Source organism: Exophiala xenobiotica, assembly GCF_000835505.1.
Source record: "Exophiala xenobiotica strain CBS 118157 unplaced genomic scaffold supercont1.7, whole genome shotgun sequence".
NCBI lineage: Eukaryota > Fungi > Ascomycota > Eurotiomycetes > Chaetothyriales > Herpotrichiellaceae > Exophiala > Exophiala xenobiotica.
Window position 1 is genome coordinate 750928 of NW_013562488.1, and position 20733 is coordinate 771660.

Consider the following 20733-nt stretch of genomic DNA (forward strand, 5'->3'; position numbering starts at 1 on the left):
TCCGTTCTACTTAGCTTCTTGTGCATGAAGCTCGAGGTCTCCATTTCCTAGGACCGATTTCGCATCACGTGACATATTTGCTACCTTTCGGGAAGGCTAGCCGAACCAGGGACCAGTTCGCAGCCGGACTTCAAACATCACTCACAAAAGCTCAATCGACTGACTCTCCCCTCCAGCAACACCACGCCAACACCGCCACAATGGCTGCTACGGTACGTTCCCGAGCTCCTGTCGTCCATGCTCTAGCTTCTCCATGCACCAGCTCTCCAGCCTGGCTCAAGTTAGAAACGCCCACTAACCCTTATTTTCTTCTCACGTTCTAGTCCCGCGCAGCGATGAAGCTCGACTGGAGCAAAGTCGGCACCCAACTCGGCCTCCGAGGCAGCACAGCAACCGCGCTCGCCAACTTCAAGAAACGCAACGACGAGGCCCGGCGCCGAGTGCAGGTCCTCTCTGAGCACCCCACAACCGTCGACTTCGGCCACTACCGCAGCGTGCTCAAGAACACGGCCGTCATCGACGAGATCGAGCAGTATTTTAAGACGTTCCAGCCCAAGACGTACGACGTCAACAAGCAGATCAAGGCCATCGAGAGCTTCGAGCAGGTCGCGATCAAGAATGCCGAGGAGACAAAGTCCAAGGTCGAAGTCGAGTTGAAGAGCTTGGAGAAGGCCCTGAACGACATCGAGGGTGCGAGACCGTGGGATGAACTTACCGTTGACGAGGTCACAGCTGCGGCGCCAGAAATTGACGAGTACACGGCACGGCTGGTTAAGAAGGGACGATGGATGCCTCCTGGGTACTTGGTACGTATTGGGATCTTCCTCAGTTGGGAATTGTCATTGTGTCTGGGTGTGCGGTTGCTAACAGATGTCTGATTTACAGGAGAGATTCCCCAACTTGTCGATGCTGTAAGTGGCGGTTTAAAGAGAAAGACGGGGCGATTCGTGGGGCTTTTCAAACTGCAGAAAATCGTCCTCTTTCCACATGGGGATTTGTGTATAGTGGTTTAGATCAATCAAGAATCATTCAGACTATGCCCTCTTGCGCTATCGTCCATCGTACTTCAGTTTGCGTCTCGCCTGGTCTAAAAAACGGTAGTCCGGCATCCGCGCAGGAATTGATCATTTCGAAAGAAAAGCTGAAACTCCTAGGTGAGATCATGTGCTCATTGCATATCCTAGTCTCATCGCAAGAGGATGATGCTAATACAAGTCCTGCCTCGAACCTTTCCCGTTGAATCCTGCCACAAACGATTGCCAACAAGCTACTTGGTACACACAACAGACTCTCCGAATCAAGAATATACTGCATACAGCGGCTCCGTGCCTCCTTCCGCCTCACAATCCCGAATCCTCCTGCTGATACGTGGCAGTGGCATAGTACTTATTCCAACTCGCGCACTGATTACTGAAATCCTGCCCAATGGGCAGTTTATTCCTGATATAATCCGGCTGCTCGAGGAACTGCGCCCCGAAACCGAGACTTACATGGAACGCAATGTGACAATGCATCAGCCACGCACCCGGATTGTCGGTTATGAATGCGAGAACCAAATACCCTGACGCCGGCAGCATGGCAACATCGCGCCTGGGAGGGTTCTTATAATTCAATGTCTGTGAGTTGTTGAAAATTCCCGAATCCGCGCCTAGGACGTAAAAGTCGTGCCCATGCAAATGGATCGGATGAGGCTGGGCCGGCGCGACGGTCGGCACTGCCTGGATGACCCAGTAGCTCCAGGCGTTTGCGTTGGGCAGCGAGATCAGATTCATGTTCGGTGGGTAGTTGGTGTTGTTGTTCAGCACGTACTGCAGCGTAGGGGCGCCCCAGGGGACCTGGATAGCTGTGAAGTTCAGGTTCCATTGGACTTTTGTCTGGTTGGCGGTGTTCTGGACAATGGCAAAGCCGACATCGAGTACTGAGGATTGCGGGATCGTGTAGTTGTCCGGCACGTCGAGCTTGACGTACGGCATCAGATTCTTGTTCGGGTCATTGCAGTCGGGGGCGCCGGCGGGTGCGTTGGAGCGTGTCGCGTTGGACGGCGTGCTCGACGCGGCGCCGCTGTAGGTGAAGATCGCAAGTGCGTTCTTGTTCAGGTTGTTACTGCAGCCGGCTTGAGGGACAACGTGGAACCAATAGCTGTCGATCGGTTGGTTGGCATTGATAACGACGTCGTAGCGCTGTCCGATCGCTATGGGAAGCCATTGTGTGCTGTAGGGCACGATGGGAACGAAGTCTGCCGTGACAACGGTGAAGTTGTGCCCATCTAGGCCGACCTTGAAGTTGTCGTTGGTGGACATATTAACGAGGCGTAGCTTGTATTTCTTACCCTTGGTCAGAGTGGTCCTACTGTATTGGCCTACAGTGCCGTTGACTTTGACGTTTGTCCCGTTGATGAGGATATTGTCTCCCGGTGGGGGCCCACGCAAGACGGCGTTCTGGATCAATGGAGCAATCTCGAAAGCAGGTCGGTAGAACCAGTCGTTGATTGGAAAGGCACCGAGATCAACATCATAATTCGAGGTTGTAGGGCCGTCGATGATCAATGTGCCCACGACTCCATCAGAATATTGGTCGCTATAGTGGCTGTGATACCAGGTTGAACCAAACTGGGTGCAGAGAAATGTGTATGTGCGAGTTTCTCCAGGAGCAAGAGGGCACTCCGTCACGCCGTTCGTGCCGTCCATATGGTTCGAATACCATTGTCGTACACCATGCCAATGGATGCTGGTGCCATTGGTGGTAAGGCTGTTCTTGACGGTGATTTGGAGAGTATCTCCCCAATTCGCTCGAATTGTAGGGCCAGGGTATTGATTGTTGATTGAATAAACTCTTCTGGGAACACCATCTGGAGCCATTGTGGTGTTCGTAATTTCCAAGTGATATGGGACGACCACACCAGTGTTGGGCCATGTGCTGTCGTAGTTGGTAGCAATGCTAAAGCCATTGCCCCAGCATTGACGGGTCTGCGGCCCGTTCGTGCATTGTGAGTCTGCTTTCTTCGTCGTAGTAGCTGAGCTGATACTGGTTTGGGAAGCTTGTCTTCGAACGAAGTCGTTGGGGACTTGGACAAGCTCAGCGCTGGGAACGAAGGCCGCCAGAGACTGGCCAAACAGAAGTAAAGCGAGTGACAAGAAGAAAAGCATAGCGAATGACTTGGGTTTAGCCGATAGTTTCCAACAAGTAAGGAATAGAAAGCGGCTTAAACTGAAGCTTCCAGGTAGAAGGGATTGTCACCTAGATATGATCCGGAGCAGCTCGTATCTGGAATCCTACCTTGAGTCCATATGCAGGGGAGATTTGCCATAGCTTGAGAACGTGGCACACACACGGTGCATGTCTTGGACGCTCAGATCTGTCTGCACTGCATTGTGGTACCACCAAGGGATGGAAATGTTTCTCGAGGCACAAGATCAGCGACTCAATGATGATGATTACCGAAATACGAAGACACCGGGATAAAGTCATATGTTGAAACCGAGACAGGACGCTCAACGCAATCTCCTGCGAGGTATGCCTAACATTACCATTCGCAATTCGTCCAGGAGGTATTGATGCTGTTGCCGCAAGTATTGGTCTAGAGTGGAATAATGGTTCCATGCGTGAGAATAAGGCCAAAAGTACCTTCGGACAAGAGTGAGGGATGTTGTTGCCACCGAATCCAGCCTAGTTTATTCCCGACCTGGCATCTCGACCCCCTTACCACGCCCAATGTCCCTTGTTTCTCTTTCCACATCCCCAGTTGTCTTTGATATTGAACTGCTTTGCATCTCCTTGCGCTGTATGAACCTTGCTTCTGGGCTGCCGAGCTCCAGCCTCGCGTTTCTTCACCCCACTCCAGGCCCTTCTCGGTCGCCTTCGCCTAGGCCGGGTTGCACAGCTTGACATTTTGTCCTCCGGTACCAAATTGTCGGATGGCAAGACCCTTTTTCCAGCATGCCAACCATGCTCATGCTGATTTTCAAGCCGGCGATGGCTTGATTATCTGAGACAATCCTGTCCTTGCATTCGTTCCGCTCTATCAACATCCAAAGATGTTTCTATTTCTGAAGGGCATACCTGGAGTGGCTTCTGTTTATGTCTTACCTTCTAGCTTCCAAATCGTGGCTCTTCTCACCAAGGAAGCTATAGGGTGCAAGGGCAGGGAAAGGGTAATTTGTCTCACGTCTTGATGATCGTTGCTGCCGAAGAGCCGACCAAGATTCGACTCTGCATTTCCTGATGGAGGGTCTTCATATATGCTGCCCGTCCTATCCACGGAAGTTGGTCTTCAGCTTGTTTCTGCCATACTGACCTGCAAGATGTATTGGATCTGCTCTTCTGTTTTTATCCTGCTGACATTGTCGCGTTGGACAAGTGCAGACTGTTATTCCTATGGTGTCGATTATGTCGATGGCGGAGGTCCTTACTGTATTAACACCACCTCCACAGACTTCTTCTCCTTTGTATCAGACTTTCAAGGTATGTCGTTGGCTGTGTAAACAGGGTCGTGCACTAATCATGATAAGGCTGTCATCCCAGCGACAGTCAAGGTGATATCACACCAATTTTGATCGACCCCAACGGAGATGAATACTTCTGCTCCGATGTTCCCACAATGCCTGACGATGTGGACATGACATCTACCTGGTAAGAGGCTTTCAACCGCGTCCGTCACGTCGATGCTAACTTCTGGCAGCAATGTACCGGGCAATGAACTGGAGAAGAGCCAGATGTTTTCTGGAAACTGGATGATTGTCATGGAGGGTTTGACTTTTGCTTGGATGAGAACTTTCGACATCGTCGCCGGTCCGCCAGTAACAGTAACCTCCACTCCTACCGCCACATTCACTATCACAAATGTTCCGTCGACAACGATCACGACAACAACCACCAACGTGTACTCGACAACATTGGCCCCTTCGACGATTACGGTGCCATCCAGCACATCGACGAGGACAATAACAACCACGCCAGCTCAGGTGACTGTATACTGGACGTCGACTTCCACGCGGACTCGCACTACAAGGGTATGGTCGTCAACTGTTTCTACCACGACAGTCACTACGACCTGTAAAACGCAACCACCCAAGAGAGATCCGACTTGCACCATCCGTCCAACCAAGGCGACGCTTGCAGCTGCAAGCAACACGGCGGACCCTGTACCTCGTCAACGGTTCCGTGGTGCACCACGACGGGATAGACCTAGGGACATACCCAAGCATGCACTCATTGAACCACGGAATGGCCTACTTGCCAAGCGAGGAGCAGGTGAGTACCGTCTATCTTGATCCTGAGAACTCACGCTGACCTCTTCGAGACGTCTGCACGACGACTGTCCTCGAGACTACCAAGGTAGTGTCGTCATACGTGACAGTGACCGCCCCCACAAGCACCGAGATCGACACAGAAATTGCGACATCAACTGCTACTGTGTATGTATATCCAAAAGCAGACTCCCCGAGAAGCTGTGCTAATTTGCGTAGCACACCGGCTCCAGTGACCGCATACTCTGGTGTCGTCAAGACCACAACTACCATCACAGCGCCAACTCCAACACGAACTCGTACAGCCAGGGTCTATGAGACCACGTGGACCACCAGTACAATCATGGCGACGTAGGTATTCAAAGCGTCTTCCACGGGAACCCAAGCTAACGGCAGGCAGAATCACCTCGACGGCCAAGACAACACCGGCCGGCATGGTTTGTGCCACTGTCCCAGCGCGTCTCGGATGAACATGATCTTGAGGTATATGGGAATTCTGCTAGAGCCAATTTGTATGCGTAAGGTATGAACAAGAACAAGACCAGCTGCTGGGTATAGGTAATGTGGCCGTAGAGCCAAAGGCATATTGCACCCCAATGGATGCTTTCAAGATAGCTGCCGTGGAGAATCAATACTCGGATTCGGACTGTATGATTGACTGGGAGGAGTCTCACTCGTACTGTGTCCGTAGTACAGGTCCTTTCCTGCAAAATCGGTGAATATGGAGTCCACAGTACTCTATACCACGAAGACTACGTAGTATGGTATCCGCGTGGGCCACCAGTTCCATCCCCACGCCGAAAGCGAAAGAACCAATTGATCCACACCTCGTTGTGCCGATAATCCTTGCAGTCGGGCCAACAACGCTCCGCGGGCGGTTTTGATTGGGCATATCTCCATGAAACGGCATGATGGGACACCGAATTGGCCTGACAGTTCGACAATTGTTCCGTTTCGTTCTTAAACACAGCCTTCCCAGACTCCAACGTCTCGCATTCGGTATCGGTGCCCTTCGCGCATCATTGAATGTTAGGCCAACAATTGCGCCGTCGCTGTAAATCATGGCTGTCGATGCAATGCCTTCTCGCGCGTACATGCGACAGGCAACAATGTATAAAGATGCTGGCTAACACGACCTGACGATGCTGATCACCAGACAACAGACCACCTTGACTTGAATATATAGCATACAAACCAGCAGACGACTCGATCAGACCATCACATCGCGTTCCAACAGACCTAAGAACAACGACTCCACGAATACGTCCCATCTCCAAAGGCGTAGACATCAAGCCAACCATTCTCGCGCAAGCAAGCTCTATCGACACGCCCAAACCAAACTCCCACGAAACTTTACCAAAAAAGATGTCCAACCACGTCGCATTCTTCGGCGCAACAGGCGGCGTCACCAACGCGATCCTCGTACACACTCTTCTGGCCGGCATGCACGCAACGGCGCTGGTCCGGACCCCATCCAAACTCCGAAAACAACTGGAATCCCAGGGCCTCGACTCGGCGCTGCTCGATTCGAATCTGACCATGATCGAAGGGAACGCACTCGACGTCGCGAGCGTGAAAAAGACCCTCCTCGCCCACGCTCAAGGCAGTCTCCCACAATACATTGTGACCGGTCTGGGCGGCAGCCCAGCGCTCACCTTCAACTGGCGCCATCCAGGACACATCGCTACGTTGGATAATCCGACCATCTGCGAGACCGCGGCCCGAACACTGGTCACAGGCCTGCGCGAAATCTACGCCGAACAACCCGCCTTGAAAGCGCACAAGCCATTGCTCACGTTCATCAGCACGACGGGCGTCAGCCGCGGACCCGAGGACGTCCCCTTGGCGATGCGCTTCTTGTACCACCAGTCCCTTGCGGTGCCGCACAAGGATAAGAAGGCGATGGAGAATGTGTACCGCGGGGAGATGGAGAAGGGACAGCAGGAAAGTGTGTTCAGGAACATCGTCGGGATCAGGCCGACATTGTTGGCCGGCACTGTGAGTTATACAGATGCCGCGGGCTTGGAGGGAGTCAAGGTCGGCACGGAGAGTAAGCCGGCTTTGGGGTATAGTATCAAGAGAGCGGACGTGGGACACTGGGTCTTTGAGAATGTGATTAGTGACAAGGGCAAGGGCAAGTGGGAGGGCGAGATGGTTTCGTTGACGAGCTAGAAAAGGTTTGACTTGCTGCGGGTTGGCGGGTTTTGTTTTGGAAGTTGAATCAGGCATATCTTGGATAGACCAAAGGCAAGTAATGTCTATAGAAATGGACGCAGATGGATTCCAAGTTTGTAATGTCTCTTCATTCAATCTTGCATTAAACGGCTAGCAGCTCCTGTAGGGATTGCTGAGGGTATCAAGCATAAAAACGGTCGTAAAAGTACAAAGTGCCTGTCTCCAACCCGGCACTGTCAAGACAATGCGCTGCTGCAACTGTGGTATGTCCTGGGATCTGTGGCTTCTTCTCCATCTCCAGGCGCGCCGCTCATCCATTCAGCTTCTCACTGCTGTCCCGGGCTTTACCTCGCTCTCCTCTCCAAGATGGAGAGGGTCGAGGGATCAGACCCTACTCGTCGTCGTTGTATGCGTTCTTGACCTATGGCTTCGTCTGGTGCGGCCGCAAGTGAGGCATGAGATGATGATGTCGAAGAGGGAAACGATTCCGTTGACGATGGCGGTAATGATTGAGCCGATGCCGTTGACGATGGCCATCAGCACGGAGCCGATCGTGCGGCAGATGGATTCGAACTGCAAGGCATGTTAGTAGCTGTGATGATGCGAGAGGGATGAGCAAGCATGACTTACACAAGAGACGACGGCACCCATGATGTCTGTGTGTGGTAGCTTTGGAGTAAGACTGTGTGGTTGTATGTGGGAGACTGATGGTTTCTGTGTCTTTGTGGAAGTTGGATGGGTAGTCGCAAGAGGAAAAGGATTTTTATCTTGAGATACGAGAGTGTCTAGAATGTTCACAAGAATGAACCTGCAGGAGGGGAGGCTGGCGGTTGCCCTTTGTATTACCCTGACACGGCAGAAAATGGGCAACTACATCATATCACACCGGCTTCCGCTTGACCTCATCTGGCACTTGATCTAATTCTGATTTTCGTCTAGACAACCAGACTTGGGTGTCCCGTGGTGACCCCATCGTCGATGACGCTGCAGGGTGGTGAGCAATCTCGTTCCAGGACTGGTCACAAGGCTTGACCATCGTTTGCATCGTGGCAAGAATCTCGACTTCTCCGCCAGCCATTTTCTGGTGTCCCGTTACGCCATCGACGGAAAAGGGCGCCTTGAGGTCTGGCATGACAGGGATGTGGGCAAGAGACCAGTAAGAAACCAGGTTGTCGTCCCATTGGAGATTGATACAGGAGGAAAAACAAGGAAATCCTGGAACATCACAGAGAGAATCCCAGCGCCATTCTACGTCACGCTGGGTGATCCATGCATCAATCCTTGTCGATCGGAGAAAGAATGACGTTGCTGTGGCGCTGGCCTCCAATCTCCTTCGCCTTTCCACCCGATTTCCCGTTCTTGCTGTGGCTGGCTTTGACGATCTTTGCAGCCACAAATTTGAGCCGCAGACGCTGTGGCGGTGCATCGAATGCGTTCGGGACGATTGTTTTCTTTGGCCAATGACAAGGTGACCGAGTTCAACAAGCATGTCAGTGAGAGTCAACTCCCTCGCCGAGTCGATATCCTCGTTCTTCGAGAGTGAAGACGCGTGGGCATCTCTGCTGCCGATCGGAGTTCTGTCGATCGTGACACTCTGCGTGACGAGCACTTTCTTGAGGGCAAGGAAGGAACTCGCGGTTCGCTTCACTTTCCAAGTCCCTCCTCAACTGCGAAGCGGCTGGGGACGGAAGAACGAGCCAGCAGAGCAGTCTTCTCATGAAGACATAGTAGGTGAGAGACACGTTCGTGTAGATCTAGCACTGAGACCTAGATAGATCCGCAATGGTCGCATATACCCTCAATGTCCCGCAGATGGACGCCCTCTAGGACCGCCCATTGACCCTGCGACTGACTCCGCTGTCGACTCTGCCATATCGAGCGCAACTCGAGCTCAGTTACGTTGGGCGCAAACCTCTTTCCCGGAACGACGTCGAGTCCTGCGTACCCTTCTTCGATATATTCTTGACCATCAAGACGAAATCGTCGCAGCATGCTGTCTCGATAGCGGTAAAACCAAGATCGACGCGTGCTTCGGAGAAATCCTAGTCACGGTCGAGAAATTACAATGGACAATCAAGCATGGCGAGAAAGCATTACGGCCGACAAGACGACCGACAAACCTGTTGATGTGCTATAAGGCAAATACCGTCGCCTACGAGCCATTGGGCGTAGTGGCAGCTTGCGTGAGCTGGAACTACCCCTTCCACAACTTCATATCACCCATCATATCTGGTCTATTCGCAGGCAACGCAATCATTGTCAAACCTAGCGAACAAACCTGTTGGAGCACATTCTACTTTACAGACATTGTACGAGGAGCGCTCCAGGCGTGTGGCCACAGTCCGGACCTGGTGCAGAATATCATTTGCTTGCCGGACGTTGCAGACCACTTGACGAGCCATGCTGGCTTGAGCCATATTACCTTCATAGGCAGCAGAGAGGTCGCACATAAGGTATGCTCGTCCGCTGCGAAAGCATTGTCGCCTGTGACAGTCGAGCTAGGCGGCAAAGATCCGGCCATTGTGCTCGACGATCCTAAGACTGTCAGAAATGTTGACGATGTGATATCGATCCTCATGCGCGGCGTATTCCAGTCTGCTGGACAGAACTGCATAGGAATCGAGCGTGTCATTGCCCTACCAGCCGTTCACGATAAGATTCTCCACAGCGTGCGCCAGAAGGTTAGAAATTTGCGCCTGGGTTCAGTCCTGCTGGACAATCACACACCAGATATGGGCTCGATGATTTCAAGTCGGAGTTTTGACAAGTTGGAGGGCCTCATTGCTAATGCGGTCGAGCAAGGCGCAACACTCCATTGTGGTGGGAGGAGATACCGGCATCCGAAGTATCCGCAGGGGACTTATTTCCAGCCGACCATGCTCAGCGGTGTCACAAAGGATATGCAGATCGCACAAACGGAGCTCTTTGCGCCAGTATTCCTGCTCATGAAAGCCCTCGACGTTAACGATGCCATTGCCATTGCAAACTCGACCGAGTATGCGCTCGGCGCGAGTGTTTTCGGACACGACTCACAAGACGTGTCAAAGTGTGTGCAGGGCATCAAGGCCGGTATGGTCGCAGTGAATGATTTTGGCGCTTATTATGCATGTTCGATGCCGTTTGGCGGCGTGAAGGGTTCAGGATACGGCCGGTTCGGCGGCGAGGAAGGGCTACGGGCGGTGTCTAATGTGAAGAGTGTGTGCCAGGATGTGTGGTGGGCGAAGACGCTCTCGATCCAGACGAGGATACCACCGAAACTACAGTATCCTGTAAGTCGGAGTGGTTGGGAGGTGTGTAAAGGGGTGATCGGGACGGGCTATGCGTTGCAGTGGTCGGAATGGGTGTGGAGTGTGTATGGCTTGGTAAGGAACCTGATGAGGAGGGACGGCGTCGAGGATCAGAGCACAGCGAATGGCTCAGTTGAGTAAAAATGGCTTTTGTCTCTGTCATGGTGTTCTCAAGACATCGCCGCAAGCCTCTATGGGGATCGTTCCTCACGTCGGTCATGATCATGGTCCACGAGGACGCGTCAAGACGTGAAAATCCCATTACAGCATAGGCTCCTTAGCCTCTGTACTTGTACAGCGCCTAGGTATGTATTCAATCCTGTCAAAGAATATACAAGCCTTTCTTTTCTCTATCCAATCTCATGACCACGAAATGCCCAACATGATCGCCGCACCCACGAACATGGCGCCAAACTGCAGCGCCGTCTTTTTCAATTCCTCGCTCTTATTGGGCCCTGTCTCTAGTAATTCGGGAATGACAGCCACCGTGCCGACGTACAAGAACGTACCCGCGGTAAAAGGAAGAAGCATATCGCCCCATTGCAGACTCGTGCCCCAGATGCCGCCAGTCAGTCCAGTGGCGGCAGCGGAAGAAGAGTTACCGCCGTACTCCTGCACGAATATGCCGATGCATGTGCCTAGAAAAGCACCGACTGCGGTGACGAATTGCGCGCCCATGGCTTTGCGTTTCGAGAAGCCGGACTGGATGAGCAGTGCGAAGTCGCCGACCTCGTGGGGAATCTCGTGGAAGAAGACGGCCATGGTGGTCGTTGCGCCGAGAGCCGGGGAGGCGTAGAATGAGGAAGACAAGGCAAGGCCGTCGGTGATGTTGTGCGTGAAGTCGGCGATTAGGTTGAGCAGGCCGGCGAGTTTGACGGAGGGGTTGATGGGTTCGACAGACTGTGGTTTGGTGGACTTGTCTTCTTCCTTTTGGCCTTTGCGTTTACGGAGGTCGCCATTCGACTTGCTCTGAGCACTGGTGGTAGATGCAGATGCAGATGCGGTGCCATTTGCAGTGTGTTCGTGGGAGTGAGAATGGCTGTGTCCGCCATCCCCTCCTGTTGCAATGCGTAACGCTTTGTCCATGGCCATGAACGTGACAAGACCGACGATTATGCCCACGCCTAGGAGGAGGTTGCGGTTCGGTTCGAGCATTACGAACTTGACGCGGTCGTGCTCGTCTTCCCCGAGGAAAATCTCTGGGAGGAGGTGGAAGAGGGTGTCACCCAGCAGGCCGCCCACGGCAAATGCTACCATGACGCTGAGGCTCGATGGGTCGATATTCGGAGGACATAATGCTAGAAGGAAGTTGGGTGGGCCAGAGATGTAGGCAGTCGCCAGAAGTGAGTTGATGGCCGGAGAGGAAGACGGGAAGAGGATTGTAAATAGTTGGCTCGTCCAGGAAGTCTGAGAGGGTGATGTGCGGGTTTTGTGCTCCGCGAGCGACTCGACAAAAGCGCATTTCTGCATGTCTGTCAGTCAGGGATGGCAAACCCTGGGTGTCAAGACGTACCTGGAGGTTCTCCTCGATCTCGTCCAGGGTCAGTTTGCCTGGGGCTTTGTTGAGTAATGCCTCAGCGCAGACCGAGGCTGTGAGGCCTAGAAACAGAGCGTATAGACTGTACCTTAGCATACTGGAAGGTTTGAGCCTCGGGAAAGCCATGATGCTGGTTGTGTCTGGGAATGTCGTGGTTGCTGCTGGCACGCGACTTGGTCAATGGAGATGTAAGGAGTCCGGCTGCGGGCAGAGGATATCACGGACCAGGAAAGGGAAGGTCTGTCAATAGTATTTACTTGTCCGGTGCACAATAGACGCCTGCTAGGTGGTGCATTTGATGTACCTCAGCTGCTGTCTGACAGCACACATTGTATGAAGCAGGTCTGGCGACCCCGTCTATCGATAAGGAAATTTGTCTGCGGTTTTCAGTCTGGACCAGCCAGTTCCATTGTCACCAGGCACTGTTTGGTGCAGCAGTCATCTCGGAAGGATAGTCTGCCAGAATGGGTCGAGAAAGACAGAAAAAGAAGAACCGCTCGTCGTTATCCAAGGTCAAGCCAAAATCCAACAGGACAAAGGCTGGAAAGAAAAAGGTCAACTTCCTGGGAAATGCCACAATAGCAAAAAATTGGTATGCCTTCCCACACCTCTTTGCCTGATTATGAGTTAACAAGCGCAGGGATCGTAAGCTTACTGTTTCACAAAACTACAAGCGCCTAGGTCTCACATCGAGATTGAACGCTGCAACCGGTGGCACTGAGAAGAAAAAGGCCGGTGATGGCGACAACCTTGAAAGCAACAGGCAGGACTCGCTTGCCATTGCCGGACCACGAGCTGCCCGCAAATCGACGACTCAGGAGGTTCAAGTCGAAAGAGACCCTGAAACAGGACGCATTATCCGAGTTATTCGGCCAGAAACCAACGAAAACGACAACCCTTTGAATGATCCCTTAAATGATATCATGGACATTGACGACAAGCAGACAGAAAGCCCGCAGACCGATGTTGTTGCTCAATTAGAAGCTGAAGTGGCAGAAGAGGAAGAGTCTCTAGCCAAGAAGAAACAACCGCGGAAGCAGAGTCAGCGCGAAGAGGAATGGATTGCCAGACTGGTTGAGAAACATGGCGACGACATCAAAGCTATGGTAAGAGACCGGAAGTTCAATTCCATGCAACAAACAGAGGGAGACATTTCCAGAAGGGTCAAGAAGTGGAAAGCGAAACAAGAAGCTGCGACATGAAAGAATGAATATCAGATGACCAACTGAACCCTACAACCACACAGCCTCCGAGCGTTGTGGCCACCTGGGCTGTCCTTGGGATTACACAGATGGCAGATCCGCTCGAGGCTCTCGGTAGCTGAAAAGTTTGACTGAGTACTGCATTCCGAGCCGTTGGACAATGCCTTTCTGCTAAGGCCATTTCGAACATGCAGCGTCAGAAGCAATACTGCCATGCCCAGACTCTTGTCAGGTCAATCCATCTACGTTGGCCATCCGTCAGACGTGCACAGTTGAGCTTTCACGACTTCGACAACAGTGGCAAAGCCAGCAGCATTCTGTCGGACCTGAGTGATGATCTTGAACACATGGCGACGTCTGAAGGAGCTCCGAAACTTCTTCCTGCCTGGGTATTGTGAGCACTATGCCTCTCAAGCAACAATGGTCAAGGTGCTGCTGCCCACTGTTCAGGGACTGCATACGCCTGATAGCACCCGGATGGCCGTGTAGAGCCAATCATCTGGTTCTCTGGGTGGAAGCTGGGAGGAGCCTGTTGTGAACTGGTGGGGTCCGTGATAGGTTTCTGTGGCTGCGCCCCATAACCCCAAGAATTAGCTTCTGTCGTCAATAACCAAGCGTCTTTCTTTGAACCTCCTCGTGCTCTTTTCTAGCATTGTCGGAGACCGTAGGATATGACCTCAGCAAACATGCTTTCACTACGACGTTTCATCGTTCCAAGATACATTGGCCCAGGAAGCGGTCGGTGCAATCTTGATCTTAAATGATGATGCTGCCGGGTTTGTTTCCATGCTTCAGCTACAACACGTTCAAGATGTCGTGGATAGTGCAAATTCGTCATGAAAGCTGCTCGAGCAACAAAAGGGCAAAACCATCCAAGGTGACTGTTGCCGTACCTCTATACTAGCGTGGCTGTAATTGCTGTCCGCCTTGTGCGGTAGGTGTTCAAAATGTTGGCTCTAGCACTCACACCCACGACGCGTCGCTCACGACACGACAACATAACAAATGGGATGGGCAAAGTGTGTTCCAAGTCGAGACTCCTTCCGCCTACAAAGCCTAAGAGGATGAGCAATCCTGAGCAGGCTTCAGCGCCTTCGACTACCACCGCACCGCTTATCCCAGACAAAATCATGCCTGGTTTATATGTCTCCGAGTGAGTGAAATTCGCGCAGTGGCGATCTCTGCACAGAGTGCCTAACACCGCGATAGCATCCACACCGCTCGTGCAGTGTTGAGTCCCAATTACCCGTCACCCAATCGACCAGAAATCAAATATGTCCTGTCTGTGATCGACAAACCTGATCGGCAACCAAAAGTCACCCCGGGAGATGAGTCAAAATTTGTGCTCAAATTTGTCAGTCTGCGTGACAGCGTCACCGACGATCTTCTAGAGGTGCTAGAAGAGGCTTGCGACTTCATTAGAGACAGTCTGAAGAGCAACGATGGTGGAGTACTCGTGCATTGTGCCAAGGGCGTCTCTCGGTCTGCGTCTGTTGTTATTGGATTCGTTATGGAAGACATGGACCTTGAATATGACACAGCCTTGCGCTATGTCCGTCAGGGCCGCTCAAAGGTGAAACCCAATCCTGGCTTCGAAGCGCAACTGCAATTATGGCGGCGGCTGGAATACAGCATCTACGAAAAGGACGGCGTTAGACACAAGGAGGAGTATGTTATCTGGAAAGCAAACAATGAGGAGGCAATCAAGAACCTGGCACTGAAGGATACGGACCCACACGCTGGAAAGTCCAAGAAGTATTGAAGAACTAATCGGAGGGCCTGCCGAAGATCTTTTTGCATAGCGCCTGGCGTTGAAATCGGACCGGTTGGTTTATGAATGGACAAGAGACGGAGCTGCCATTGTCCTGCTTGTATGCAATGCTGGATCACGAGCTGCTGTACAGCAAGACATTCTTTCGTTGGAAAGCAGGAGCAGAGAAGACAGGTCTGCATGGTGAGGCCTCAGAATCCAGAGGCGGCCATTCTGCTGCAGGCTGACCACGAGATACTGCGCACAGATGCTCGAGGCTCGGCAGACGAATTTCCCCTTCTCCCCATTTCTTCCCTTGAATGCTTTTGTCAGGCTGATGGTTTTTATCGCTTGCAGAGGCTTGCAGATTGGAGGTATGTTGTGCCTGGTTCAAATGCTGGGAAAGATGCTCTTCCCTGGGCCGGTCTGACATCGGCAACCAGGAATAAGCTTATTTTTCTCCTCCACACACCCCTCATGATGCCTCTCTACACATCTTCCGGATTTTTTAACTCACTTGCACGTCTCTTTCCTCATTTTCTATTCCTCTGCACACTTCGCACATTGATGAAAATTATTTCTACTTGCCGTTATCGGACCGTCATTGTGTCCTGATTTCTGCGACACTGGTTTCGTCGGATTTACGACTCTGCAGCCTTGCCAAAACGTCGTTGCCCCGTTACTTCCCTCCTTGACAGTGAGCGATTGTACATGTTACCTCTCCGTTATCGACTCGTTACCTGACCGTTAAAGACGGGCTTCTATCTTGAGTCTCCTACTGTCAGAGGCTCTTTCTCCTCCCTTTCCTTCTCGTTGTTCTTCTCTCGACTGAAGCATTTTTTCACGTTACTTTTCCGTCACTGCTTCGTTGGCGGACCGTCAAAGTCGGCCATCTTCCATCGAAGTACTATTCGTTGAGGCCTCTCTGTTTTGTCTCTCCCTCCTGCTATCCTGCCCCATACTTCCGTCACAAAATCGTGACAGCCTCGTCACAGCGCGGCCTTCTCCGACAGAGTCACCCTTATAAGGGGCTTCTCCTTTTCCTCCTTTCTTCGAACATCCTCACTACCAAGACAGCTTCTCCTAAAAGAAAATCGGTCTCTATCATACAAGGTACGTTGACTTGTCTCCCCTGATGTCAAGAACTCTTGTTTCGCTCGACCAACCAAACCTGGAATTGCGAAGACTGACGTCGGCCAAGCAGGAACCTACATACCACAATATCTGAAGTCCCTGAATGACGATCACACGAAGACACCCTTTCTCGGTAAGTAAGACACACTGAAAGAGTCTGGACAATGATGTTTGTTTGCATGTGGCACCTTGATTGCCTGCTGCTGTGCTTTGCGATTGTACAAACCATGGCAAAGAGATATGTTGCTTCGTACAAGCAGGCAAACTTTATTCGTGGACATCGCAGTGGCATATAAGGCTAGGTATAGCCAGTAGCAGGATTATCTTTCGGACAATTACGAGCTCTCTTGTCCACCACACACGCTGACAATGACGACTATATACAGATACAGATCGATAATTTGAGACAACCCAAACCTTCTGGGTCTTGAACCAGCTCCTAAACTCTGCTCGAGCAAGGCGACTGTCATCCTTTCCGACAGGGTACTTCCAGCTGTTAACCATTCCAGTAGGCATTACTGTCAATAACTAGTTACTTTGTTTGTAATACTGACCATGCTGCAGCTTCGGTTCACTCTTCGCTGTGAGTCTACCGATCTCTGTCGTCTTGCACATGCCGTCTCCAAGCGAACGGTGGTCTCCACCTCCTTCCGACAGGATATCATCGGCAATGCCTGGATACACATGGGATGCACCTACATGATGTCACATGGACAGTCCCGGTGGCTGGCGACATGTGCTCATCTCCCTATGCCCTTTCTCCTGGTCTATATATATCTCCTCCTCCACCCTCCATCTTATTTCCATCCTCCACCATCCTCAACCCAGATCCCAACTTGGTTGCCTCTTCTTACATTGATATAGATCAAAAGATCTCCTCTAAGATCAGTGATCACCCTTATTCACACGACATACATTCTCCAGAGGTCATGATAACGACAGTCACGAACACATTCCGACTTTGAGAGATTTTCAAGATCGACACTCCTCGATCTACGCTTTTGCCCTTTCATTGCTTCTGAACTCTTTGACCTGCAGATCTGTTTTTCTGACATCAGCCTGCTACAAAAATATCAGTAAGTCAATCAATCCGCACAGCAATCAACCTGTTCTGCACAAGCACAAAGGATCACCACCTCAGAGCATCATGAATGGAAGACTGAGTCTCACACAAATCTGCATCACATACTCTCCAATTTCCCAATGTGCCTCTGTGCATAAATATCCCAGCTGCTAGCAACTGAGTGGCTGCTGCTGAAATGTCCTTTTGAGATCGGTTCGATCAAATTGCTGATCAGCCTCGATCTGATGTCTTCGGGAAACACTGTATGTACCTGAAGCATTAGAACACGAATTCTCATGTGCAATGGTTCAAGGGGCAATCCAGCCTTGTCTTCTGCGGAGATGTGCAGTCCAGTGCCTTCCTATTCTGGAAGCGGATCTGCGCCGAGACCTACGCCGAGACCTGCAAGGCTATGCACGTAAAGGGGCCAGGGCTGCCCACTACACTCCGCGCGTCCAATATGCGGGTCCCTGTCCGGGGTTAGCAGGGGCTGCGATGATGTCGTCGACATGTGAAGCACTCCGCCGGCACGAAATACGGGTCCTATCCGGGGTTGCCAGGGGTTGCCCATATTGTCGTTCGATATGTGCCTGTCTCTTGTCTTGAACATTTTGGGCGATGCCTTGTTGGCCAGCATCCTTCCACCCCTTTGTCCCCTTCCCTCTCATACATTGCAAGACTCCCTCACACCATGCTCATCTCCCTGTTACCTCCGAATGTCGGCCTTGATTCATCTGCTGACATGGCGATCTCAGTAAACGACTCAATATACCCTGTTACTACTTCTCTCGTCAACAACCAAGATGGTGTCGACCCGCTCTCGGACATCAGGTGACATCAAGGCACAAGTTGCGGCCATCGATGAAGCTTGTGCCAGCACTGGGACCAAACAGACAACGATCACGAGCTTCTTTCTTTCCTCGGTCAAGCGTACGAACGATGTCGTCACAGAGACTACTACTATGACTGGTGTTGTCGTGACGGAGGCTTCGACTAGTCCTACGTCCAATGCTTCCTCGTCTGAACCAACTGCTCCAGAGAGCTCCACTGAAGAGAAACTGGCAGAGCAACAGCCGTCTGAGGCACTCACGAATGGCCGCGCCAAGAAGCGCAAGGCTGCTGATGCAGGTATGTCTATCTCTCTCAGTGTTGAAGCAAGAGTTGCTAACATTTGGAAGCCACTCCTTCTGTGACGAAGAAGTTCAAAACTTCCAAGACAAAGACGGTCAAGGTCAAGGAAGAAGCCAATGCTGATTTCCAGTCTCCGATCATCGCAACTTCCGATGAGCCAGTCTCCTCCGAACGCCGTGTGCTGCGCCAGCGAGGAAGCAACGGTAGAGTCAGTGTTGCACTGAAAGAGGTCCAGGCCGCTACTCAGAGCCTGCCAACAGGCATTGTCATCCTCAAAATCAATGCCGAGCGCCTCAGAGCATTCCTTACCCGTCCTTCTCCGCCGAAAAAGAAGAGAACCATCTTCCGTCGAAGTCGCTCCAATCCGTATACCAACAAATATCGCTTCGAGTTTGGTGAAGACCGTCTGCCCTCTCACAGTGAACCGACACCACAGAGCCTCAAAGAGGTTGCTGAGATCTTGGAGAAGGAGCGCATGACTTTGACGAACGGAGCCCTAGTCACAGCAGAAGCGTTCACACCTTTCCATGCTGGCAGCCGGCTTACGGTCGACGCCCTAGTCCGCGTCATTATTGCGCAGGCCTGCACAAACGAGGTGGCCACTGAAGTCCAGCAAACAATGAGGCTGGCTTATCCTTACTACGTGGACGGCAAGAAGGTGGTTGGTGAGAAGCCAAATTACCATGATGTGCGCGTGGGAAGTGTGAAGAAGTTGGAGAGCGTGATCAAGAAGGGTGGCCTAATCTTCAAGGCCCAGAAGATTAAAGATTGCCTGAACGCAGTCTTTCAGAAAAACGTCGCTCTGCTTCAGCCAGGAGAAGTTGAGTATACGCTCAACGACCCCATATCGACCGACTTCGTCCCCGGCTTGTTGTCCATGGACTACATATACGACATCTACAAGGAGGGTGGCAAACAGGCAGCCTTCGACAGTCTTGTCGAACTTCCACTCATGGGAGTGAAGTCGGTCTGTTGTCTGATGGGTTTTCACATGCGCTTACCTGTCTTTGCCGTCGATACACATGTCGCGAACATGGCCAAGCTTCTTGGTTAGGTGCCAGAAGATTGCTCCAATGAGAATAACATGTGTTCACACCTGGACAGCATCATGCCCGACAATGAGCAGAAACTTCTCCTCCACCAAGACTTTTGGCGTCATCGTCGCACCTGTGTTCGCTGCAGTGGTCGCAGCAAACAGGGAGGTTGGGCATGGGAGAATTCTAGCTGTGTGCTGGAACACCTGATCAAGAGACCCGTGGTGGAGAAAGCTGCGGCGGATGATGGTAAAAAAGCGACCGTCAAGAAGCCACAAGCTGCTCCCAAGAAGACTACACCCAAGAAAGAGCCGACTGAGGAGGCTCAACTCGCGAAAGGGTTGATCAAGATGGAATACATGCTGGACGATGATTTTGACGCGGTTGAGGGAGGCACTGGGGTCATGCGTACGGTTTGGGTCAAAGACTACAGCATGGTGGATGATGGTATAGTTGAGAAGGTGGAAGTCACCTGCTCGGAGTGCATTGAGGAGGAGATTGTTATTTCTGCCAAATTTTGAGATCGCATGGAGTCTGCACTTAGTTGCAGTACAATTTGACGTTGCGGAATGGCGCGAGTTGATGCATCAAGCATGTATTTAGAAAAGTCTTTTCGGAGTTTACGGAGTACTGCTTTTACTATTATGAGCATCAAGGGGAATTTCAAGGGGAATTTCAAGGGGAATTTGATGCCTGTCACCTACCTGTTCTGCTTTGATAATGATCAAGGATTCTTCCGCCCCAAAACATTGCCTTCTCTTACATCTATCAAGTGCCAAATTAGACATGTCAGACCAGTGTTTTCCTCTCATATTCCATATTACCAAAAATCTCCCTGCAGGTCAAGGACGGTAGACGCCGTGTCAGACAGCCATATTTTGGGCGGCCTTCCGCCCGTGCGTATCGAAATATCAGCCACCTACAGACTTACAGTAGGTATTTGGCGATAGCGCTCTTCCCCAGGACTCTCGGTGAAGAGGACAGAGCATGACAATTCTTATGGATTCTATTTTAGGCGAACCAGACCATGCGCAGTCGCCGCAGAGGATTGCCAATGCTATGGATGAAGGATGGGGATCATCACCCACGATAGGCACGACTCTCAATGCTACCCTTCTCCACAACAACCATCCTTCGCCTCGTTTGGTATTGGATGTGCACGGATGTACTCCTA

The 20733-nt window shown here is 51.7% G+C and overlaps 10 protein-coding genes across 10 annotated transcripts; 8 read left to right on the forward strand and 2 right to left on the reverse strand.

The window, feature by feature from the left end:
* Positions 1-156: 156 nt before the first annotated feature.
* PV05_10981 (uncharacterized protein) lies at positions 157-1037 on the forward strand. Its single transcript, XM_013454418.1, has 3 exons — positions 157-212; positions 324-806; positions 886-1037. Exons 1-3 carry the CDS (start codon positions 201-203, stop codon positions 913-915), a joined length of 525 nt encoding a protein of 174 aa, XP_013309872.1. The 5' UTR covers positions 157-200; the 3' UTR covers positions 916-1037.
* A 303-nt stretch (positions 1038-1340) lies between these two features.
* On the reverse strand, positions 1341-3146 carry PV05_10982 (uncharacterized protein; the record flags this gene model as incomplete). The annotated part of the gene is made up of 1 exon (XM_013454419.1): positions 1341-3146. The coding sequence occupies one exon, from the start codon at positions 3144-3146 to the stop codon at positions 1341-1343; it is 1806 nt and encodes a 601-aa protein (XP_013309873.1).
* Positions 3147-4301: 1155 nt separating this feature from the next.
* Positions 4302-5601, forward strand: PV05_10983 (uncharacterized protein; the record flags this gene model as incomplete). The annotated part of the gene is made up of 5 exons (XM_013454420.1): positions 4302-4461; positions 4509-4629; positions 4679-5250; positions 5300-5414; positions 5466-5601. 5 exons carry the CDS (start codon positions 4302-4304, stop codon positions 5599-5601), a joined length of 1104 nt encoding a protein of 367 aa, XP_013309874.1.
* Positions 5602-6611: 1010 nt separating this feature from the next.
* PV05_10984 (uncharacterized protein) lies at positions 6612-7418 on the forward strand (the record flags this gene model as incomplete). The annotated part of the gene is made up of 1 exon (XM_013454421.1): positions 6612-7418. One exon carries the CDS (start codon positions 6612-6614, stop codon positions 7416-7418), a length of 807 nt encoding a protein of 268 aa, XP_013309875.1.
* A 1485-nt stretch (positions 7419-8903) lies between these two features.
* PV05_10985 (uncharacterized protein) lies at positions 8904-11040 on the forward strand. The gene is made up of 2 exons (XM_013454422.1): positions 8904-9148; positions 9197-11040. Exons 1-2 carry the CDS (start codon positions 8909-8911, stop codon positions 10847-10849), a joined length of 1893 nt encoding a protein of 630 aa, XP_013309876.1. The 5' UTR covers positions 8904-8908; the 3' UTR covers positions 10850-11040.
* PV05_10986 (uncharacterized protein) lies at positions 10944-12407 on the reverse strand. The gene is made up of 2 exons (XM_013454423.1): positions 12222-12407; positions 10944-12172 (listed from the first exon to the last, which is right to left on the reverse strand). Exons 1-2 carry the CDS (start codon positions 12369-12371, stop codon positions 11069-11071), a joined length of 1254 nt encoding a protein of 417 aa, XP_013309877.1. The 5' UTR covers positions 12372-12407; the 3' UTR covers positions 10944-11068.
* A 248-nt stretch (positions 12408-12655) lies between these two features.
* Positions 12656-14084, forward strand: PV05_10987 (uncharacterized protein). The gene is made up of 2 exons (XM_013454424.1): positions 12656-12837; positions 12886-14084. The coding sequence occupies exons 1-2, from the start codon at positions 12710-12712 to the stop codon at positions 13445-13447; spliced, it is 690 nt and encodes a 229-aa protein (XP_013309878.1). The 5' UTR covers positions 12656-12709; the 3' UTR covers positions 13448-14084.
* An 18-nt stretch (positions 14085-14102) lies between these two features.
* PV05_10988 (uncharacterized protein) lies at positions 14103-15493 on the forward strand. The gene is made up of 2 exons (XM_013454425.1): positions 14103-14600; positions 14657-15493. Exons 1-2 carry the CDS (start codon positions 14395-14397, stop codon positions 15207-15209), a joined length of 759 nt encoding a protein of 252 aa, XP_013309879.1. The 5' UTR covers positions 14103-14394; the 3' UTR covers positions 15210-15493.
* A 1726-nt stretch (positions 15494-17219) lies between these two features.
* PV05_10989 (uncharacterized protein) lies at positions 17220-19579 on the forward strand (the record flags this gene model as incomplete). Its single annotated transcript, XM_013454426.1, has 3 exons — positions 17220-17407; positions 18150-18522; positions 18573-19579. The coding sequence occupies exons 2-3, from the start codon at positions 18198-18200 to the stop codon at positions 19577-19579; spliced, it is 1332 nt and encodes a 443-aa protein (XP_013309880.1). The 5' UTR covers positions 17220-17407; positions 18150-18197.
* A 54-nt stretch (positions 19580-19633) lies between these two features.
* PV05_10990 (uncharacterized protein) lies at positions 19634-20080 on the forward strand (the record flags this gene model as incomplete). Its single annotated transcript, XM_013454427.1, has 1 exon — positions 19634-20080. One exon carries the CDS (start codon positions 19634-19636, stop codon positions 20078-20080), a length of 447 nt encoding a protein of 148 aa, XP_013309881.1.
* Positions 20081-20733: the final 653 nt, after the last annotated feature.